This window comes from Prunus persica, chromosome G1 (assembly GCF_000346465.2).
Source record: "Prunus persica cultivar Lovell chromosome G1, Prunus_persica_NCBIv2, whole genome shotgun sequence".
NCBI classification, from domain to species: Eukaryota; Viridiplantae; Streptophyta; class Magnoliopsida; order Rosales; family Rosaceae; genus Prunus; species Prunus persica.
This window is the reverse complement of record NC_034009.1, coordinates 2,672,213-2,689,371: the sequence shown is the minus strand read 5'-3', so window position 1 is coordinate 2,689,371 and position 17,159 is coordinate 2,672,213. Positions and strand designations below refer to the sequence as shown.

At 35.3% G+C, this 17,159-nt stretch overlaps 2 protein-coding genes across 2 annotated transcripts; one reads left to right on the top strand and one right to left on the bottom strand.

The window, feature by feature from the left end:
• LOC18788671 (early nodulin-75) lies at positions 3,030–3,347 on the bottom strand. Its single transcript, XM_007223528.2, has one exon. It carries the CDS (start codon positions 3,345–3,347, stop codon positions 3,030–3,032), a length of 318 nt encoding a protein of 105 aa, XP_007223590.1.
• LOC18793644 (early nodulin-75) lies at positions 12,699–14,393 on the top strand. Its single transcript, XM_007222099.2, has one exon. It carries the CDS (start codon positions 12,815–12,817, stop codon positions 14,150–14,152), a length of 1,338 nt encoding a protein of 445 aa, XP_007222161.1. The 5' UTR covers positions 12,699–12,814; the 3' UTR covers positions 14,153–14,393.

The following is a 17,159-nucleotide window of genomic DNA, read 5'->3' as shown; positions in this document are numbered from 1 at the left end:
CGGTGCTCTTGGGGTGTGGTGGGTTAAGGTTTGTGTGTGGCGTAAGTTTGGGGCTGGTGTGTGGGCTGAGGTTGGGGGTGGGTGTGGGTTGAGTTTTGGTGTAGGTGGTGGCGGCGGCTTGTGTTTTTGGGGCGGAGGTGGCTTGTGCTTCGGGGGCGGTGACATTGGTCTCTTACGTTTGCCACCAAATGGCAGCAACTCTTGTTCAAGGGAGTTTGCTGCTTCCAAAGGAGGAGGACGCTTATAAATTGGTAGCTTCTGTGGTGGTCTATGGTGATCAGCACCAATACAAGTGGTGAGAAGAAGCAGACCAAGGAGCAGCAACATCAATTGCAGGGATTTAGGACACATTGTATGGCCAGCTAGCTAGTTGGAGCATTGAGTTCTAGATGGTGCAAAACTAGAAGTCTTGGTCTTTCTTTTTTATAAGAGGTAACAACTCTAGACCACATATAAAGGCAGTTGATGTATGGGTTTTTTCCTGTGAGTTGTGAATTCGGCACTCACTTACCTCCCACGACACTCATTTCCCATCAGAGAATTTTGAATCAGCATGGCTCCTTCAAAATTAAGGAGGAGCTTCTCCTTAAAATCAATGGAGTTTTGAGACTTGTCAAATTCGAGCAATATTAACAAAGTTTCAAGAAATAAAATAAAATAAAATAATTTGACCCGTGTCAAAAACACATTAATTGATTGTAAGGAGGAACTCCTCTTCAATTTGAAGGAGCCAATCTTTTTCCATTTTGGATATAGTAATATAATTAATATAGGCGTTCATATTTACTCTTCTTTCTTATATACAAGTCAATATTTCAGGAGGGAAGAACACAAGATTCTGGGTGCAGAAGTAACTGCTATTGCTACATTTATTCATTTATCGTAATTTAAACAAGTCTTTTTCGGGACGAAAGAATCATTTTCAATTTTATTTATTTCCAACAAATAAGACATTTTAACATATATTAGACACAAAATTTGGTGGACAAATTTAGGAAATAGTTTTGTTGTTTTGCTTAGCCCATTTTAGGAGAAAAACTTGTATATCACAGGTATAAAATTATTTTGTTATTCCCAACCAATCACGTCCTTTCATACATAATAAGAATTTTACATGACAGAACGTAATTGGATAATAATAACAAAACAGTGTTATCCCTGTGACATACAATTTCATCTCCCATTTTAGAATCCACCAATTTAGTTGTTAAGCTGGATTATCAACAGAAGTTGCACTGGGAACAGGTTCTTGGGAAGTTGCAATAATTAACCACTAATAAGCAAATGACCAATCTTAGGACGCATAGCTGAAAAAGATAAAAACCAGTACATATAATTTTCAAGTGTAGAATTTAATTTTTTTTGGTCGAGACAAGTGTAGGAATTTGGTCTAGCGACAAACTGTATATATCTAGTGCGTTACTCCGACTTTCTTTGTGTCTGTGTCTCACATCATAGACACAAAGAAAGTTTATCTCCAAAAAGAAAAGAAAAAAGTTAAAGATACAAAGATAATCATCGCAGAGTTTATTATTATTTTTTCTTTTGGCAACAAGTTCAAAATTTTCATTAGTTTCAAGCAGAAAAGTTCGAAAAAATTTCTTAAAGAAAAGAAGGCCAAGCCTGTGAAATATTGGGCTTAAACAACAAAGCAACGAAAGCTTATAAAGAAAATAAATACAAGAAACAAAGAAACGAATGACTGAATTTGGGTTCAACCCCAACCCTAACCCAAATTGAATTGATTTGGGTTACTTACAATTTCGGTTCTGGACATACATTCAATCTTCTCCGATGGGGTGAAGAGTTACGCCATGACCCTACTCTTATATACAATCCAATTAAAGAATGTGAATTATTCGATTTCAGTTCTAAACATAAAAAGTACGCAATCGTATTGTACAGAAGTGTCAATTTGTTTATAGTATACAATATCCTTTAACTCCATTCTGTTTTTAGCCAAATGGAAATGTCAAAGTATTGCTCAAAGAAAGTCGAGAATATCTTTCAAATAACGTTATTTAGAGAATCTCTCAATTGAAACTCCTTATATATATAATTTATTATAATGATACATCTTTTAAATTACACAAGAGTACGTAGTAAGTACATTTATTAAAAAGCTAGCTAAACATGAAGTTGAGTATGTTTCATGCTCATGACCAGTGACTAACCTATTAAGTCGCAATAAGGTGCAGTTGTACTCCCCCCTACCGGAAAAACCATTGTAGGTACTTCAAATTACACCTCTACTCGGCTCGTGGTGGTGCACTCCAGGTGTTCGACAAAATGACTCAACCAAAGTCTATTTGTTGCGTTGCGTTGCTGCCTGCACGCCTAATTTTTTTTTAAAAGTCCTGGCCAAAATGACGTCGTTTTGGGTCAGAGAAAAAAAAAAAACTTAAGAGGAGGCAAACTGCAGTTTACGGGCTTTCAACAACATGCTTAGCCCTGCATTTCGTTGGCTTTCAAAAGTCTTTAAACATGTTTTGCTTTCTTATTTAAACAAGGATTACAAAAAGATTTTAAAAACAAAGAAATCAATTGGGTTGCGCAGCTATTGCTGCGTTTTTTTTCCTTCTTCACCAAAACGTAAGTTTGTTGTGCTGGGTTTTTTTTTTTTTTTTTCTTCTTGACCAAAACTCCAATTCGTTTCTTCTTTTTTTCCCTCTTTTTTGTAACATGCTTTTAAATTTATTTTTTCTGATTTGGCTCTTATGATCATTATTCAGTAGTAAATTCGACACGACTAGAATTATGATCAATCATAATTTATTTAATTTTTTTATATATAAAGTTTGTATCTACTCGCCAGTGCTCATGACTGGTAAGTAAATACAAGTGCATAACAACAACAAACGGGCTCCAGCATGAATAACTTAAGCTAGTAGCAGTAGTAGTAAAATAAAGCTAATAACAGAGTAATATTACATCATCATGCATGCAGATGCAGCTCTTATTTTTTATACACGTCGATGTATAATAACCTAGCTAGCTACATATAATTAGTTAGCTAGGCATGCATGCACTTAGTTTGATGGAGGAGGTTTGTAGGGTGGCTTGTAGGGGTTATGTGGTGGTTTCTTCCCTGGAGGCTTGTACGAGGCTTCGACATCCTTCAATGGCACTGCTGCCTCATTATCAAGCGGTGTTGGCGGCCTGTGCTTTGGGGGTGGTCTCGGACCCTTAGGAGGCTTGCCATCCAATTCAACGGAGTTTTCTGCTTCCAAAGGAGGTGGCTTGTGTGGTGGTTTATGTGGAGGTTTATGGTGATCATGATCAGCAAGAGAACAGGTGGTGAGAAGCAGCACACCCAGGGACACCACCAGCAGGAATTTGGGAGACATTATTGTTAAGGTATAGCTAGTGAGTGATATTGTGGATGGTACAAATTTGGTGTAAGTGTGTGCCCTTTTATAGGACTGGAGGCCAATAATGTCAGGACACTTGTGTTTGTGCACTTGATTTCTATATAGACCAAAGTTTGTAAATTCTCTTGGGAAAGTTACAGATACATAAATTATAGAGTGATAGGACCATTCGCAGCCCACCAATCGAGTTGAAAAGTTGGATTATTAGGTGAAATTGTAACAAATTTGTGAATAAAGTAATTAAGAGCATTCTTTCACTTATTGTTGTGTGTTCGACTCTCACTTTCTCTATTGTCGCAACTAAAATATTAGGGTAGGAGTTCGAATACAGGACCTTAAATATAGGGTAACTGCTCTTAACCACTTGAGATAGAAGTTCTTTACATATAAAAAGTTATATTTGAAAATGAAACACTAACAAATCATATGAACTTGTCAACAATCCCTGATGACCCTAACACTTCTTTATAATTATAAGCACCAAGGATGAAGCTTCTCTTAATTTCTACGCAGTGGTCTTGCTTCTCCATTTGCAAAAGACCATGGGATTGACGAACAATCAAGGATACAGATCTAGCATCATGACCCTGATAAAAAAGATAAACACGTATACATGGTCTATTAACGTCTGGTCTATCTACAACGTATGGTGCATCAATTTGAGTTTTACATCAACACGTAATTGCAAATTAGATAGGTACAAAACTAAAGACAGTCTAATTTCCTGCATTAACCGGATGGCATATCCACCTTTTGGTAAAGTTTTATGGATAAAGTTAATATTATAAGCATGTCGACAATCAAATTCTACCTCTTAATTATGTATAATATGGCAATCGGCTTTCTTTTAAGAGAACCTCTTTACAAAACAGAAATCTTTTTTTAACCATCGGGGGGCTAATATTGTTAACGAAAAAAGCATATACGCAATACATTCTACATCTTTTTCCTCCCTTGAAAATGAACCTTCTTTGTGACTAGTTGGTTCCTTTCGTTTTTTTTTTCCTTTTTCCCTATACTTTTTGAATATTAGTGTTAGCTTTTTCTTTGTCTTTTGAAACCAACCCCCCTCCCCCCCTCTTCTTTCCTTTTTTATTATTGTTATCGTTGCCAAGTTTCATTTTGCTACCTAGCCCTTTCCCCTTTTTATCCCTAGCTATTTCATATTGCTACCTAATCATCTTTTGTTATTCATTCCTATTTCAGATTTAATGCATGCTGACACACATATCACCAAGCATATAAAACGCCTAGATGATGGATGGATCCTTCTAAGCACTGGTAGACTGCACCTCCCCTAACCGGAAAAATCATTGTAGGTGCTTCAAATTGTTCCTTTGCTCAACTGGTGTACAGATTACTTTATTTCTATTTCCAACATTTAAGTAAATGTCTTTGTCCATTTACTTTTATTTATTTTTATATTACTCCATTTACTTAAGTTTACAATGTAAATAAGGAAGTACCCCCTATTTGGATTCAAATAAAAATATTAGAAAATCAAATTCCCACCAAATCAAAAAATGAAAATTCGGTTTTAGTGCAAAATATGATTTAGGCTAAAAATGATAGCTCATTAAGTAAATATATACTTCATACTAAAATCCCATAAAATCAAGTTTTCTTATTTGATGTGTAAGGAATAAAAGCCGCCAAAAATTATCTTGAGAAAATGATTATTCCAAAAAACCATTTTTCATACTTAGTCAATATTGCACCTCCGCTAAAAAATTTCTGGGTCCACCAGTGCTTCTAAGTGCTTAGGTTGTCACCTAGTTTTCTTCTAGGTCTATAAGGACTTGATAATTGTTTGTTGTATGTACGTGTGATTTTGTGTATATTAATCTCAAGTCCATGACCAGTTGCTGACTAGTCATATATTGTTCAAGAACATTGTATTTATTCTATCCTTCTATACTCTAGTTATAGTTTAAATTTACCCCTTTCGCCCAAGTACCATTTTCACATTCCTTGAAAATGAACCTTGACTATTGGGTTCCTTTTTTTTTTCTTTTTTTTTTTTAATTATACTTTTTCCATATACTTTTTGAATATATTAGTGTTAGCTTTTTCTTTGTGTTTTCTAACTTTTTACTTCCTTCCTTTCCCCTTTTCCTTTTCTATTATTGTTATCGTTGCCAAGTTTCATTTTGCTACCTAATTAAGTTTAGCCCTTTCCCCTTTCTATCCCTAGCTATTTCGCCAAGTTGATCAGCCATTTATACTCTCCTTTTGTCTGTTACATTTGAGCTTGAGGTGTCAATTGCATTTTTTTGTCAATTTTATTTATATTTTATTTATAAATATGTATATACTAACAAGATTTATTATTTGTTGAAAAAAAAAAAAAGCGAATGACTTATTTGAAGTACATTAAAATAGAAAATAACTAGATTATTGTTCGGTTTAAAAAATTGAAAAATAAAAATAATGATTTTATTTATAAAGAAAAAACATTGTATTTTAAAATATATTATTAGAAAAAAGAAACATACTTGAATTTAATATACAAATATAATAATATTATGTAATAATTTTCTCTAAAATAAATATAATTTAATAAATGAGCTTTAAATGGGCCGGCCCGTTGGGCTTCGAGTAGGCTTAACCCATTGGACCAAATTTCCTCATCATGGCCCACCCAAAAATACTAGTCATGTTGTGTCAAGCCGTACACAGTCAGCCCAAATTCATACCTTGCTTGGGCCGGCCCGACCTGTTTGACACTCTACTTCCAATGGTGCCAACGCTCTTTATAGTAGTTATTCAATTCGTCGCAAAGATTGGCGAAATAAGATTTTCTACTGAATTGAATAATGTCGAAGTCAAGGAGTTAATAAATTTTGCTGTTTTTTCGCAATCTAGTAGCTTAGATTCAAGGATTCCACTCTCAGGAAACAATTCCACATCCGTCACAATGTCCACCAGTTAGTCCATGACAAAGACATAATTGGTGATGTAATGATCATTTAACTCACACTGCTCATAGGCAGTAAGATTGGGGAATTTTTTTTCTGTTGAACCCCGTATTCGTAGCTTCCATTGTCAAATTTAAATGGGCCGGCCCGTTGGACTTTAGGCCAGCACGACCCACAACGGGTCTCTGGCCGACTCGGCCAATTGAATTGAATTGGGTCATTTTGATCCATCTAAAAATACAAAACATAGTGTATTGCGTTTTATTTAATTGAACTGAACTCATGATGTGCTCAGGCTAGCCTAATCTATTTGACACCTCTACTTTGAGCTACTCTTTAGCATATGCTTTTCTACACAAGCTGACGAATATTCCTGAAGATGTAAAATCTTCAGTTTCTTTGTATTTAAGGATGGATATTGTGAACTCATTTTCACTAGTTATCCCACTATATAAATATTTAGACTCACACTTAAACCAGTATTGAATCTGTTGATGCCAAACGTGATTCGATAGCAAAGATGGAAATTTAAGATTACAATAACCAGAAAACAAAAAAATATATACATGGTTATTGAACTAGTTTGTGATACAATTCAATGTGAGATATCAGTTTTGGTTAATAACTATTGTGTGGTGGTTTATGGTGATCATGATCAGCAAGAGAACAAGTGGTGACAACCAGCACACACAGGGACACCACCAGCAGGAATTTGAGAGACATTATTGTTAAGGTATAGCTAGTGAATGATACTGTGGATGGTACAAATTTGGTGTAAGTGTGTGCCCTTTTATAGGACTGGAGGCCAATACTGTCAGCACACTTGTGTTTGTGCACTTAATTTCTATATAGACCAAAGTTTGTAAATTCTCTTGGGAAAGTTACAGATACAGAAATTATAGGGTGATCGGACCATTTGTAGCCCACCAATCGAGTTGAAAAGTTGGATTATTAGGTGAAATTTGTGACTAAGGTAATTAAGAGTATTTATCATTTCACTTGTTGTTGTGTGTTCGACTCTCACTTTCTCTATTGTCGCAACTAAAATATTAGGGGAGGAGTTCGAATACAGGACCTTAAGTGTATGATAATTGCTCTTACCACTTGAGATAGAAGTCCTTTGCATATAGAAAGTTATATGTGAAATTGAAAAACTAACAAATCATATGAGCTTGTCAACAATCTTGATGACCCTAACACTTCTTTATAATATTATAAGCACCAAGGATGAGAACTTCTCTTAATTTCTACGCAGTGGTCTTGCTTCTCCATTTGCAAAAGACCATGGGATTGACGTACAATCTAGGATACAGATCTAGCATCATGACCCTGGGAAAAAAAGATAAACACGTATGGTCTATTAACATCTGATCTATCTACAACGCATGGTGCATCAATCTGAGTTTTAGATCAACACGTAATTGCAAATTAGATAGGTACAAAACTAAAGACAATCTAATTTCCTGCATTAACCGGATGGCATATCCACCTTTTGTTGGTAAATGTTGCATGCATGGTGGTGGCAAACATGTTTAAAGGCAATTAATAATATGATAGAATTTGGATGTACGTGTCTATTGCCTATTGGACCGATGTATATGCAGCATAGTACTACGTTACAGTTCAGCCCAGTCTGTTCGTTTTTATGTATGGGGACGTAATTGCAAGATCCAGTGGTAAACGACAATTCAAGATGTTCTGTCTCAATCAATGGGATTATGTATAGCCTCTTGGTATTTTTAATAAAAATTAGAATGTGGGCTCAATGAATGTAGCTTTGTTTGTGGATTCATACCATTTCTTTTAAATAAGATTTTAACGAGACCACGTCATTACATCATCGAAGACTAGTTGTTTTGGTTGTATTATTTAGTTTTAGTGAAGCTTTTAGTCCTTGATGACAAAAATGGGTTATCCATAATTTCTTTTGTGGTCAATAAAAATTGGGCACAAAAAGACAAAGGACGGTTTTGTGTTTCCACTACTCTTATCTACATGTCAAAACTAAAGCAAACATATACGACTTTTGAGGACTGAGAAATTCATTTTAGACCGTGGAGATGTTTTCTGTTCCTATACGATTACAAATCATATGGGGCTCGCTAGATCCTTTTCAATCTCAAGAATTGATTGACTGCAGAAGGACTTTCCCACCTACACTGCTCACAAGTTTTTCAAAAGTTAAGAACGTCCATTGTCAGTTTCTGGGACTTGTGGAAGCCTATGTGTCCCATTGACAAATTGTACAATCAATTGGAGATATCAGCCGAATTGGTTTGGTTTTTTCAACAACAGAACTAGTAGTGGTTACATTATAAGGTCATCCAACCTAGGGTTCATTTACTCATAAAGCAACTTTGTTATGTACATTCTCGACGCCTGAAAATAACTTCTTTCGCATCATTTTGGTAAAGTATTATGGGCCTCGTACATTGAAAATAATACACAAGTGGGGTCTCAATTACTTTTTTCTTTTTCAAAATAAATAAAGTGACATAGCGTGATAATTAAAGGCTAACAAATGTAATTGATCAAGTAATAAAAGTAGTAGGGAGTGTAGTCATATAGATCTACAATTGCACAATCACAAGCTACAAATATTCAACAAAACCAACAGACAACTAGATTATAAAAGCATAGATCAAGTAATGAATAGATTGAATCAGAAAAAAAAGGACGAGTTAGCAATAAAATCCTAGCAAATTGCATAAGAAAAAAGACCCCAAAATTTAACACATAAACCCTAAATCATAAAAAGCTAACAATAACAATTGAAATTGAAAATTAAATAAAAATTAAGAGAAATCTTACTAATATTAAAGAACCTATTGAATATAGATTGGTACAATTTTAAAAAGGAGGAGAGGGGTGGACTATTTTTTATTCACCTGGGTTTTATTTATACAATTAACACTAATTTTTTTCATCTCTAAATTTAGTACTATGCTAGAGCCCACTCTAGCCCATACACAAATCCGCATGTGTTTTAGGTTTTTAAATTCTGCACACATGAATGTGAGTAGAAGAACTAAATTAATTGAGCTATACCGTACTGACATGATATGCTTAAAGTTAAGCAACCATTCTATACGCCCTAGGGTTCCTGAGCCATTGTCCCGAGGCAATAATAGAGCCGACATGTTTGAAAATTACTGAGTGATAACACATTAACATGTCGGCAGAGACTTTAACAAATTAAGGATCTTATCCTATAATGAAGACTTTACTGCTCTATGTAAACAAACGATGAAAGGGACCACTAATAAATTATCTGCAAAATAACGCGGCATCCATGCATTGGTAATGTGATGTGATAAAATTTTGGCGCACCTGGTGGCTATCAGGGAAAAAAGAGAAGGCAGTCAGATGACTCGTATACAAATATTTCATGCCTTCACATAGTCTTCTCACCAAGCCGACCAAATGCACATGCACGCATAAGTATTTCTTGGCCAAACTTGAAGGGCACTTTAGTTTTTTATTATAATGATCATCTCTAATTGCAAGCAATTCACATGATTGATCGTGTTAACAAGTTGCAATTAAATACAAATCCCAAGTGGGAAAAGGAGAAATCCCATTGTGGGCTAGCTAGCTAGTAGTATTAATATATAATTAAAACAAAAAACAAAAAGAAATGAGCTAAATTAGCCGTTCATCTTTCCACTCAGCACAGTAGACACTAGAATCAAGGAAAAGCTGTGGACTGACGAACACAAAATCTGTGTTGTGTACACTGAAAACAATATAATAGCTTTTGCTGAAAGTTAGTTAATTTTGCTAGAGTATAGAGGAAAATGAGAATGAAAATGAGAGTGAGAATGAGAGTTAGGATGAGATTGAGAGAGAAGATGGGAGAGAAGAGTAACAAAAGTGAAAATAATTTCAAATAGATTTCAGTTTTTAGTTTTTGTTTTCACTTTTGTTACTCCTCTCTCTCATCCTCTATTCTCATATTCCATCTCAATCTCACTTCCATTCTTCCTCTTTTTTCTCTATACTAGTACTAAAAATAAAAACTAAAAATTAAAATTGAAATGATTATCAAACGGGCTCTTAATGTTTTCTTGCCTTCATCCGGTGCTACATGTTGGATAACATAAAATAACAAGGATATATACATGCATGCTTACTTTTGATAGCATCTCGTAATCACTGACGGACCTAGTAAGGCGCAAGGAGGTGTTGCATTTCCCCTAACCGAAAAAATTATTGTAGGTGCTTCAAATTGTCCCTTTGCTCAACTGGTGTACAGATTACCTTATTTCTATTTCAACATTTAAGTAAATGTCTTTGTCTTTTTACTTTTATTTATTTTTATATTACTCCATTTACTTAAGTTTACAATATAAATAAGGAAGTACCCCCCATTTGGATTCAAATAAAAATACTAGAAAATCAAATTCCTACCAAATCAAAATATGAAAATTTTGTTATAGTGCAAAATACGATTTAGGCTAAAAATGATAGCTCATTAAGTCAATATATACTTCATACTGAAATCCCATAAAATCAAGTTTTCTTATTTGATGTGTAAGGAATAAAAGCCGCCAAAATTATTTTTCATACTTAGTCAATATTGCACCTCTGCTAAAAAATTTCTGGGTCCGTCAGTGGTCGTAATATTACAAAAGCGGTCTACAATATAGTACGTAAACATTTTGATAAATATATATATATATATATATATATATTTATATAGTAAACATGGTATGAACATGCTTCCGCTTCTTTTTTTTCTTTTTCTTTTTTGTTGTTTTTCTTTGAGTTGTTCAAACACGAGTCTTTTTTAAGATAACGTATTTATTCTTATCTCTCAGACTTAAATTTTAGATAGTATTAATTATTCCAGTGCTATTTTTTATACCTTCTTATAGTATAGTGCCTATTATCATCTGTTTCAAAAAAAAAGAAAAAAAAAAAGAAATTGGCTATGCTCACACATGCAAAAATAAGTTATTATAAATGATTTTATATTTTTCGTAGGCTTTTTAAAAGTTAAAACACTATCTATAACCAGTGAGCTTGAAGTAGCTGCACCAGGTACTCCAGGTCACTGATATTTGTGCATGTGAGTTGTGAACACACCATGCCAACCATATGCACGTGCACGCACAAGTATTTCTTGGCCAAACTTGAAGGGCACTTTAGTTTTTATTATAATTGAAAGCAATTCACATGATCGATCGTGTTAACAAGTTGCAATTAAATACAAATCCCAAGTGGGAAAAGGAGAAATCCCATTGTGGGCTAGCTAGCTAGTAGTATTGATATATAATTAAAACAAAAAACAAAAAGAAATGAGCTAAATTAGCCGTTCATCTTTCCACTCAGCACAGTAGACACTAGAATCAAGCAAAAGCTGTGGACTGACGAACACAAAATCTGTGTTGTGTACGCTGAAAACAATATAATAGCTTTTGCCGAAAGTTAGTTAATTTTGCTAGAGTATAGAGGAAAATGAGAGTGAGAAAGTGAGAATGAGAGTTAGGATGAGATTGAGAGAGAAGATGGGAGAGACGAGTAACAAAAGTGAAAATAATTTCAAATAGATTTCAGTTTTTAGTTTTTGTTTTCATTTTTGTTATTCCTCTCTCTCATTCTCTGTTCTCATATTCCATCTCAATCTCACTTCTATTCTCCCTTTTTTTTCTCTATACCAGTACAAAAAATAAAAAATTAAAATTAAAATTAAAATAATTATCAAACGGACTTTTAATGTTTTCTTGCCTTCATCCGGTGCTACATGTTGGATAACATAAAATACTAAGGATATATACATGCATGCTTACTTTTGATAGCATCTCGTAATATTACAAAAGCGGTCTACAATATAGTACGTAAACATTTTGATAGATATATATATATATATATATGCAGTAAACATGGTATGAACATGCTTCTGCTTCTTTTTTTCCTTTTTTTGTTGTTGTTGTTTTTCTTTGAGTTGTTCAAGCGCGAGTCTCTTTTAAAATCACGTATTTATTCTTATCTTTCATACTTAAGTTTTAGATAGTATTGATTATTTTAGTGTTATTTTTTATACATTCTTATAGTATAGTGCCTATTATCATCTGTTTCAAAAAAAGAAAAAAAAGAAATTGGCTATGCTCACACATGCAAAAATAAGTTATTATAAATGATTTTCTATTTTTCGTAGTCTTTTTAAAAGTTAAAACACTATCTATAACCAGTGAGCTTGAAGTAGGTGCACCAGGTACTCCAGGTCACTGATATTTGTGCATGTGAGTTGTGAACACTCGGTCGTGCAAAGCTTTCATTCAGGTCCCCACCAGGTATGAACATAGCAAATTGTCAAACTTTTCAACTCCTGAGGACCCAAATGGACCCCAATTCATTTATAAATTGTACCAACAATACAAAACACCATTGAGTCCACTAACTTCATTAAAAATTCCAGATGCAAAACGACACGTGTCAGGACGACAGTGTTCCCATATTACTATAAAAAGCCACTGGCTTCTACTAGTTTCAAATCATCCCAAAGCTTCTAAGAGCCCAAAGATGTCTTCCAAATACTTGCTAGTGTTTCTTCTTGGAGTGGTGGCTTTCACCACCACAACTCCTTCTCTTGCTGATAACCATGACCCAAAGCCACAAATCTACAAGCCTCCAATTTCCGTACCCCCAATTTACAAGCCTCCACCAGTTGACAAGCCACCCCACAACGAACACCATTTGTTAGAGGTGGAGGGCCAATTTCCCAAGGGAGAAAAGCCACCTCCAGAGCGCAATGACCAGCCTCCCCAGGTACAAAAGCCACCACCAGAGCGCAATGACCAGCCTCCAAAGGGAAAGAAGCCTCCACCAGAGAACAATGAGCCTCCAAAGGGAAAAAAGCCTCCACCAGAGAACAATGAGCCTCCTAAGGGACAAAAGCCACCACCAAAGGAGAAACCAGGTGATGAGCCTCACAAGGATGAGAAGCCACCACCTGAGCACCCGGGAGATGAGCCACCGAGAAAAGGAGAGAAACCACCACCTGAGCATGAACCAGGACACCCAAGAGATGAGCCACCAAGAAAAGGAGAGAAGCCACCACCAGAGCACAAAGGAAACCCGGGCAACGACGAGCCTCCAAAGGGTGAGAAGCCGCCTCATCACAAACAAGAAACCAGAACTCGTTTGCTAGAGGAGCCATTGGATGGGAAATTGCCTCCTCAGGGAAAGAAGCCGAAGCCACCCACAAAACCCAAGCCACCAACCCCACTTGATGAGCACAAGCCATTCCCAGAGCCCAAGCCAGAGCCCAAGCCCGAGCCCAAGCCAGAACCAAAGCCAGTTGATCAGCCTCCAAAGGGTGAGAAGCCGCCTCATCACATACAAGAAACCAGAACTCGTTTGCTAGAGGAGCCATTGGATGGGAAATTGCCTCCTCAGGGAAAGAAGCCGGAGCCACCCACAAAACCCAAGCCACCAACCCCACTTGATGAGCACAAGCCATTCCCAGAGCCCAAGCCAGAGCCCAAGCCAGAACCAAAGCCAGTTGATCAGCCTCCAAAGGGTGAGAAACCGCCTCATCACAAACAAGAAACCAGAACTCGTTTGCTAGAGGAGCCATTGGATGGGAAATTGCCTCCTCAGGGAAAGAAGCCGAAGCCACCCACAAAACCCAAGCCACCAACCCCACTTGATGAGCACAAGCCATTCCCAGAGCCCAAGCCAGAGCCCAAGCCAGTTGATCAGCCTCCTAAGGGCAAGGGAGACAAGCCACCTCATCACGATCGCCATCTTGAACAGAATGTGGTGGAGGGTGGAAGAGACCCATCAAAGCCACCGAGGAAACTAAAGCCCCCAACTGGCCCTGTCAAGCCACCTCACAAACTTCCATTTCCCAACTGAAACTGATCATGCATGCATGAATGACTAGCTCTGATCATGCATGCATGAATGACTAGCTTGCTAAGTTCATGTCATTACGTAGAATAAGAGATGTGTTATGTGTGTTTAATTTCTTGTAATGTCACTGTGATGTACGGATCGGTTTCGACTATAGCAGTAGTAATGTGCTCTTCTCATGTAAAGCATCCGGTGTCATTTGTGTTGTTATTATATATAAACTACGCTTTTCTTCCCCTTTTAATTTATGTTCTATTTTCTTCAAAATATCTAAGTTTTTCAAATACAATTAAGCGATAGTCTAAATTACAAGAAAGACAGGATTTCTCACGCACATACTACAAATGTGCCATGAGATTCGAACTTGAGATCACTGATTTACAAAGCAATGCCCTTATTAGCTTCTTCGAAATATCTTTAGCAAATAACATGACACCGCGCAAATACTTTGTACAATATTATTGATAGAGTAAAATTTTCAATTATATCAATAACATGATTTCTAGATTGTTACTCCATGGGAATTGTTAGATAAATAATTAGAGTTTTATGAAATAATGGTGTGAAATCTAAAACCTTAGTTATTTTTCTCATTCATCTAATCCCTATTCTAGTTTATTTGTATTTTCAATTTTTGTGCTTTATTTAATTTTCTTTTCAACCAACAAATCAACTTTGAATCAACTAGGTTAGTAATTGAATTAACTTGGGTTGGATTAGTTTTCCATCATTTTCACACACTTCCTGTCACACTTATACACGCCTATTCTACAGTCGATTTGTATGCTTGCGAGTATTATAAATTTAAAACAACACATTTGGGTGGACAACAAGTTAAACTAGCTGTGCATCTTTCCACTCAGCACACTAGACACTAGAATCAAGCAAGAGCTGTGGACTGACGAACACAAAATCTGTGTTGTGTACGCTGAAAAGAATCTGATACAAATATACTTTCGTTTATACTGTTATAGCTTTTGCCAAGAGTAGGTTAATTTAATGTTTATGATTTCTTGCCGTCATCCAGTGCTACATGTTGGACAACATAAAATAATCAGGACATATGCATGCATGCTTACTTTTGATACCATCTCGTACTATTACAAAAGCGGTCTACAATATAGTCGGTAAACATATGATCCAACAAAAAGAAATTGTAGTCGGTAAACAAGGTATGAATAATGAATATATAGTTTTCTTTTCTTTGATGGGCAGAACTAAGGGGGGTGTTCAGGCTTTCTCTTCTTTCTTTTTTTTCTTTTTTTTTTCTTGTTGTTTCCCTTTATTCTTTTTTCTCATGCTTAAATTTTAGATAATATTAATTATTTCAATACTATCTTTTGTACACTTTTGTGGTGCTTATTATTTTTAAACAAAGCATCTTTTTCAAAATAATAATAATAATAATAAATTAGTTATGTTAACCATGTTTTATGCTATATAGGCCCTCATTTATTTATTGGTGTAATGTTTTGTTTTTATTGGCTTTCACTTCGAGCGAAGACCTAACTATTTTCTTGCTGTAAAATCACTAATTTTTTGTACAAGCTTGTGTCTTATTGTGCCTATGAAAAAATGTGCAAGAAGGTAGATAACTCACACACCCAAGAACAAAGTGATGAAGTTCAGATAGAATGCAGAGGAAAATTGGTGATGATGAGTGTATTGCTCTATATACACATGGAGAACTTGACTTAAAGGATAATTAGGTATATGAATTTTTGTGTATTATTGTAATTAGGCTTGTAGCTTGCAGCTAGCAACTAGCGACCCTAGAGTGCTTTCATTTTTTAGATTTTATTTTGTTCTATTGTTCTCTTGATATACTATTTATGAAAGAAACAATTTTTGAGTATATATATATATATATGTCTGGTGTGGTAATAGCATATTTGAGTATAGATTTCTGATACCATTGGAAACAAGAAAAAAAGAAGCTAAAATTTAAAATTACTACGTCAGTTTTACAATTAATAACAGTCGTCTTAGAGTTAATAGATGACAATATTTAAAGAAATTGTCGTCTTTTCAATTAATAGACGACAGTAAATCCGACGTCTTTCGATATAATAAACAACGGTTCTATTAGACAAACCGTTGTCTTTAATAGACGACAGTTTTGAGTAAAAATGTCGTCTTTACAAATAATAGACGACGGTTAATCACCGTCGTAGTTTGACATTCCAAAAGATTGTGGTCGAATTAAAAACGGTTTTCAAAGACACCGTCGTCTATTTCAATTTTTGTAGTAGTCTCATTAAAATTATATTAGTTTTTTTTTTTTGACATATCAATTTCTTATTATTTTCATTAATTAAAAAAACTAACCCTACTGGATTAGAGACTCTTTAGTTTTCACGTTGTTTGTCGACCTCCCCCAATTCCATCTCTCCCTACTTCCTCTCCTCTCCATCGGCGACACTCTGCCAGACCTATGTAGCCGATCCATTGCCTCTTCGCCGTTGCAAGGCTTTCTCCTCCTTGGCTTTTTGGTCAGTACACATGTTATCACAACTACAAATCTGCTTGATCAAGACCCATATCATGATCAACATCATCCATCTTTCTATGAGAGGTAATAGAGGTGGTCGGAGCTGGTGATGCAAGGAGCAGTGTTATGACCCTACCATTGATAGGGCCGGTCCTGAGTTTTCAAAGGCCTAAGGCGAAAATCTAAAGTGTGCCATATACACATTAATCACTAATACTAGTATACTTCTTGTTTTATCAACTAAGCATTGGGTTTTTTGAGAAAGTATTTATTTGAAAATACTTTTAGACTTTGAGCAATGTCTTCCATATTCCTAAATAATGAAAACAAATGTCCAACTATGGATACCATACCAGTGAGTCAAAGAATTTCAAGAATGCAAGTCAAGCCAATATCAAAGAATTTCTTTTAAAACTCTCGTCATGGATCCTTTGTTCCAAAATTTCAGATTCATCTCAATATCTTATTCCTAAAAATTATGGAAAAATATTAAATCAATTTATAATAATATAATATAAC

Coding starts and splice junctions, on each gene's coding strand:
- LOC18793644 (XM_007222099.2), top strand. CDS start 12,815: ATGTCTTCCAAATACTTGCTAGTGTTTCTTCTTGGAGTGGTGGCTTTC.
- LOC18788671 (XM_007223528.2), bottom strand. CDS start 3,347: ATGTCTCCCAAATTCCTGCTGGTGGTGTCCCTGGGTGTGCTGCTTCTC.